Source organism: Polistes canadensis, unplaced genomic scaffold (assembly GCF_001313835.1).
Source record: "Polistes canadensis isolate GaletaPanama2010 unplaced genomic scaffold, ASM131383v1 scaffold_227, whole genome shotgun sequence".
NCBI lineage: Eukaryota > Metazoa > Arthropoda > Insecta > Hymenoptera > Vespidae > Polistes > Polistes canadensis.
In genome coordinates this window covers 58356-65024 of record NW_014569774.1, presented here as the reverse complement: position 1 = coordinate 65024, position 6669 = coordinate 58356, and the positions used below count along the sequence as shown (strand labels likewise).

Sequence of the window (6669 nt, the reverse complement as noted above, 5' to 3'; positions counted from 1 at the left end):
TGTAATTTATTTAAATTGAACACATACTCTATGGTACGTTTATTTATCGATTAATTTAAAATATGAACAACGCGTGTAGAATGCATCTATCTATAATTAAATACATGCTTAAAAATCCGGTATTCTTGTTGTAGCACTTTACGTTTTTGTTTTTTTTTTTTTTTTTTTTTTTTTTTTTCAGCAATTAGAAATGATTTTCCGCATGTATGGTGAATTTATTACACCTATTCGAACAAAAATTGTATTCAACCTTTTCTATACTTATTAGAAACAATACATTTCTATTACATTTAAATATTACTTCCATTTGTATCGTGTAAGTATAATAAAAAGAAACAATTTTAACGAAATCTTTGAAAAATCATGATCAAAAATTTTGCACCCTCTTCTACATATTCGTCTTTAAACTTGTCAACCCTTCTATATAATAAAAAAAATGTATTCTACTTTACTTTACATACTTTTGTATGTATTCCACGTATATATGCATATGATTATTTATTAATTAACAACGATCATTATCGAATTGACGTATCAAATCAAATCCTGACTTGAGTACAAGGTTTTAATATTTATTCCAAAAAAAATAAAATCCTATTATATAATATAAAGAATAATGACAAGTAATACAATAATTTATCTTTTATCTCATAAGTAATGAAAAATAAAAATAAAAAGAAAAGAAATATTATTCGTTCTGTACGAGGGGTATCGAAATAAGTTTCATTTCGTCGACTGTACCTTTAATATTCAGTAGAAGAAAAAAAAAAAAGAAAAAGAAAAAAAAATCTCTCTCGGAGTTAACGTAATACGTAATTCGCGTAGATGAAATTGCAGTCGGAAGTTGGTGGTAGGTGCAGGTGCAGGTGCAACGATGCACACGCGCCAGACGACTTGTCGGAGATGCCGACAACGTTATAACGTTTGCAATGGTATTGTGATGGTGTTATACTGATAGTAGTAGTAGTAATGGTGGTGGTGGTAGCTTGCATTCGTGGAAAACGATGCTGCTTCTCTTTGCTTTTCTTTCTTTCGTTTGCAAGTTGGTTGGTTGGTTGGTTGGTTGGTTGCACGTTATGTCACGTGTTGAAAAATACCGCCGACTAACCGGAGCCACACGCATGCATCATTCTAAGGCACCCTTTTACTCACAAACTAAACAACTCCCTAGAAACCACCCACCACCACCCCCCTTCCTCCCTCCTCACTCTTCTAAGACCACCCATTCGCTAATTTAACACTAGATTTACAGAGATCTTTCGTTCATTATTTTTTTTTAATGACTTACAAACATTGTTTGAATTAATATTTAAGTATAATTCATTACGTAACTAAATATCAACATATATATATTTTTTTAAATAATATTTAACTTTTATGTATATATATATTTCTATTTTTTTAAATGAATCAAATTGGATCATTTCGTATAAATCTAGTGTTAGTAATAAATTATTTTAATTTGTAATATATAGAAAATATCTTATTATTAATATCAAAAAAATAAACGAAGGGTAATATGTTGTTTTTCTTTTTTTTCTTAATCGTAATTGTAACGTCGAATTAAATTAGACGATTAATTTCTCCCCTCTTTAAAAACTTTGAAATTTTTTTTCAATGGAAGAAAAAATACAAATGAATTTATGAGAGAGTAATCATTGAGATGTTTTATTAAATGATTATTATTATTATGATAAATAAATATATTCGTATCGATCGTTACAACATATTATATAATCGAAGCGAGAGAGTCATGAAAAAATTTAACGCAATAAAAATAATATTTTACGATATATTTCTTAAATCGAATTATTAGCATTGTGTAAGATAAAATCATTTAAAAAAAAAGAAAAAAAATGAATCGTCGTAATTTGTTGCTACGTCCAATCGTCGATTATTATTAACCCCCCCCCCCGGAGCGCATTTTATTTAAATTGCTTTTTTTTTTTTCATTAGTTGTCAAAAAGAATTTTCCATAAAATATTTTATGAAAGGACACGAATTACAAACGCCATTATATATAAACATTCTTTTACGAATATTATTTTCTGTGATGTTTATGCACGCGATTATTAACAAATGCAAATTATTCTATTCTTCCTATCATAAACGTGCCTTTCGAACAATATTATTAAATAACAAATAATTTCAATATCATTTCTCTTTCGATATTTCGATTATTTCATTTAATTACACAATCTCTTCTTTTTTGTTTTCTTATTTATACATTGCGTTTTAAAAGAATAATCAATAAAATCAAATTAAAAAAAAATCCATTACAGAACAACGTCGTCGTTGAAATTCATTCGTTCTGACATTACGCGCGAGTATAACATTAATCTCGAGAATCTTAAAAAAAAAAAAGTATTAAAAAAATATATTTATAAAAAAAAAACTGGCATTTTTTTCACTATGGAAAATATGAGAACAATGGGGGTTTTACGTATACGCGTACCGTTGGGCGTCATTGTCAAACAAGGGAATAACGGATACGAAGATAATTAACAAAATACATTGTGCAATTCCGTTATTACCGGGAATGATTGTAGTCGAAGAGAGAGAGAGAGAGAGAGAGTGAAAGAAAGAGAATGGCCGAAAACGGACGAACAAAAAAATAATTTGAAAAATAATCGCTTGATTTATAACGATGTATTCACAGACAAGGATATGCCTATTAATTTTAACTATGTAATAAATACAAAATGAGGCGACATATCATCGTCCCATTAAAAATTGCTATAAATATACGTCGACCTGGACGCACTTTTCGAAAGCGTAATAAAAGTGTTCTTTCTGTTTTTCTTTTTTTTTTTTGTTTTTTTTGTATTTTATTTTTTTTTGTCGCAAAAGCTCGCGTTAAATCGTTCAGACATGCTATAAAACGATTCAACTTTTCCGTAAGTTTATATATATATATATATGAAATCTTAATCATTTATTTATTTTTTTGTTGTAAATAAAACAAAACTTTTTTTTTAAATAACTGTATATATTATACGTTTGTTAGGATTAATTAATCAATTTTGTTTGATAGTCAAATCTCACAGTAGAACTAGCCAATTGGAGATACACCATAAGTAGAGTACCGTATAGAGACCTTTCTCCATTAAACAATGTGTCTCACCCTATGTTACCAGAACACAAGGTTACACAGTTGACCATGAGCTAACTATGTCATGAAACTGTTCTAATTGTTTCCTCGTTTATTATTCCATTAAGTGGCTGCATCAGACGACTTCCTACAACAGTGTCAATTTATGCAAGGTACGAATAATTCAGGATGCAGATGTACCCTTTAACGCGCTCGTATATACAGATTAACCAGAGCTACTTCTCCTCATTAACGCATACCAAATGAAAGCCCCTTCCTCCGTATTCTGAATAAGTAAATCCTCTTGTGTTGCTGGTTGCGATAGCAATATTCTTGATACTTTCGGCTAATAGCTTTTCGATACTTATGAAAATGGGTATAATACACTTAGGATATACACTTTGTGCTTTTATAGTTCAATGAATAACAATATTTTTAATTGTTCGACAATGATGATGTTGGAAATAAATCATGGAATACGTCAGGATTATATTTATCTAAGAAAAGGCAATTGAATATATCGTTATAAAAATCAGGATAATATTCGCAAGCCCTTTTGCAATCTGGCGAAAAATTAATTTCCAATAGAATCGGTTGCATCTCGCTTTTATTCCATTCCAACATCAAATCAATGGCGTATACGGCCCTACTTTGTGGAAAATGAGCTATTCCTTTCGGTGGTTTTTCAGCTACAGCAGCTTCGAATATATCCTTAAACATGTTTAATATCGTTGGCTCGATAAATGATGTCCAAGGATAATCGGGATATTGTTTTTCCCATTCAACGATAAAATCGGCACATTTCAAATGGCATAGATCCGTATTTTCGGAATAATTCATTACGGTAAAGTGTTGTTCGTATACGTCGAAATTGTTTAATGCAAATTCTTTGTTAGCAAATCTTAAGAAGAAATTGGAATAGGCGTATGCTTTCAATGGTGAGACAGATTTTAACATGACGACGTATCTTATATCGAATTTAACGAAACCTATTTCTGGTCTATCATATAACACAGGTTCAGATATATATTTTTGTGCAATTTTAGGACCAGTACTAGGTAATCGTAAGATGTGAAAAAGATTGTCTGTAATATGAGTATCCAAACCTCTTGCCAAATTCCATGGTTTGCAGATCCACAGATTGTCCAAGTTTTTCGATTCTCGTTGTTCAAAATATGCGACAAATTGTACCAATTCTGTATTTAAATTATATGTCGTTGGTAACCATATTGGATAAGTTTCTAATGTATCAACATCGTAAGATTTCTCCGATGCCTTACGTCTACATACGATGGACAAAAGATCCTTTATTGTCAAGATATTTTCGAAAGGAAATTGATTGACGAAAACATGAGGCATACGAATGCATAATTCTTTGTATTCCTTGAAATGAGAAGTGTACCATAAAATATCAGCATCTTCTTCCCTGTCTACAATTTCAAATGCGGTATCTGTTAAATAATTATTTACAAAACTATATTCAGAATAAACTTTAAGTTTTTCATTTGGTCCTCGTACGATTGCTTCTTCTAAGTTTATTTTGTCAGGCACATCTTCTAATATATGACCAGCCAAAAAATAATCTTCGCTTGGACTATCCTGAACGAAACTTTTATTAATAAAAGAATTATCTATCCATGGTAATAATAATGCTTGTCTTTTCTTTAAATCACTAGTTTGACCATCGATAAAATCTCTGGTAACTTCTTCTTCGAATTTAACATCCTTTATAGGAAATAAAAGTGTATACGTTACACCTTCTGGTAAATAAAGAAATGGTACGGTCCTAAAGTTAGGATAATCGCTATGATTTATAGCGGATCCAACTTCATCCATTATATACCAAATGGGCATTCTATCTTCTATGGTACCACTGTTAAGAGAGAATGACTGATTATATCTCCACATTTCCTTAAGTACAAATTCAATCTTTTCGTTCTCTTCGTTATCAATATCATATCCCATAAGAGAACACATTCTATCTAAGAGGGCTGGTACATTGGTTAAATTTTCTCTCGCATTAAGTGTATCATATGTCCACGCGTGATCCACTAAATATATATTATTTGGATCTATCATAGAAATACCATTTTCTGCTGACACAAACAATTTCCAAATGGGATCCTTAGGCTCTCTTTCATCATCTTCATAATCAATTCTTGCCAATTGAAATGCACTACCGGCATCGAAATCCTGATTTTTTAATTTATTATATAAAGCTTCCCAAAATATTTTTGGTACTCCGGAAGACTTAAGCTGGGGTTGATGTGTTTGTAAAAATATACGATACAATCCAATTCCATCCATTCTGTAAAAAGAGAAAAAAAAAATGTTATAATTAACAATATTATATTAAACAAGATTAAATTATCTCTAACTATACATTTAAGAAATGAATAAGAAGATAATTTATAGATAAGTCATATTAATTTGAGAATTATTCATTACTTATATCTTTCATACGTTGATATTATCGATATTATTATTAAATAATGTGAAAAAAGAAAAAAAGTTTAAATCGACATCGTCTTTTATTTACCTAACCTCTTTAACTTAGACTTAATACGGTATCTATTGGTCTACTAACTATATGCTCACTTCATATTGTTTTTTTCTCTCTATAAAATTAAATGAAGAATAAAGTAAGAAAGATAGACAACTCACTTAGCAAAATTGAAACATCTGTTATATGTTAAAAAACATAACAAAAGATATTGTCCCTAAAGGAAACTAAATAATCTGTCCAATGGATCACTACTGGGTGTTGCACAATTCTGTCTTTCATAAGAGTGTTCAGAAATTTTACAAATAAAATGATACATATACAAGCTTGTACAATATTTAATAATCATTCTTATCCCTTAAAGCATAATTTCCTAATTACTAATCCTATTTTTGATGTAATCTTAAAAACGAACCTTAATAGTACCCTATTAGGGAATTTTTTTCATACAACAATATTCCCTAAAAAATATACAACAATAAAAAAGATACTTGTAAACATGACTTGAAAAAGTTTACTATTACGTGATCATTGTCCTATTCATCACTGTATTCACACATTCACCCATATTAATTTATACCTTTATATATGATTTAGGACATATGATATATATATATATACATAACATATATATATACATTTATTCTGCTTTATATAGTGTCCGGTGCAAACTGCAATTTATGATCCGTTTATAACCTAGGTCTAATCTATGATTATTATTTTAATTAAGTATACTCGTAGAAGTATATGTCAAGCAAAATAATATAAACATTTGCATATGAATTTTCATATATTAACTGTTTTATATAATATTTAAATAAACAATTAAATAATTTTTTTTATATCCGTAATTTTTACGGAATATAACCTAAATCAAAATACAATAATAATAAAGTGATTTCCAGTGGCATGCAGCAATATTATATATTCTAATAATATAAATAATATATACATATATATAAATAAATATATACAAGAAAATATAAAAATTGCATTCTAATAACCATGGCAAATACAGGAGTTTTACCTTTTGTTCGAGGAGTAGATTTTAGCTGTAATGATTTTGGAGTAAGTA

At 29.1% G+C, this 6669-nt stretch overlaps 2 protein-coding genes across 5 annotated transcripts in view; one reads left to right on the top strand and one right to left on the bottom strand.

The window, feature by feature from the left end:
• Nucleotides 1–2213: 2213 nt before the first annotated feature.
• LOC106790261 (tubulin--tyrosine ligase-like protein 12) lies at nt 2214–5701 on the bottom strand. Of its 4 annotated transcripts, XR_001382066.1 has the most exons (3): nt 5631–5701; nt 3352–5399; nt 2214–3239 (listed from the first exon to the last, which is right to left on the bottom strand). XR_001382066.1 is itself a non-coding variant. In XM_014755032.1 (2 exons), exon 2 carries the CDS (start codon nt 5396–5398, stop codon nt 3527–3529), a length of 1872 nt encoding a protein of 623 aa, XP_014610518.1. In that variant the 5' UTR covers nt 5399; nt 5631–5701; the 3' UTR covers nt 2969–3526. The 4 variants fall into 4 exon arrangements, 3 of the variants coding, with proteins under 3 accessions (XP_014610518.1, XP_014610519.1, XP_014610520.1); XM_014755032.1 differs by having other exon boundaries at nt 2969–5399; XM_014755033.1 differs by having other exon boundaries at nt 2969–5399; nt 5636–5700.
• Nucleotides 5702–6551: 850 nt separating this feature from the next.
• The window catches only part of LOC106790254 (protein flightless-1), a 6722-nt gene continuing 6604 nt past the window's right edge, over nt 6552–6669 (top strand). The window contains exon 1 of the mRNA XM_014755024.1: nt 6552–6662. Within this exon, the coding sequence (XP_014610510.1) occupies nt 6600–6662 (63 nt within the window). The 5' untranslated portion in view covers nt 6552–6599. The remainder of the gene's footprint in view (nt 6663–6669) is intronic.

What these genes read in the sequence shown, in the direction of transcription:
- LOC106790261 (XM_014755032.1), bottom strand. Translation starts at nt 5,398, where the DNA reads ATGGATGGAATTGGATTGTATCGTATATTTTTACAAACACATCAACCC.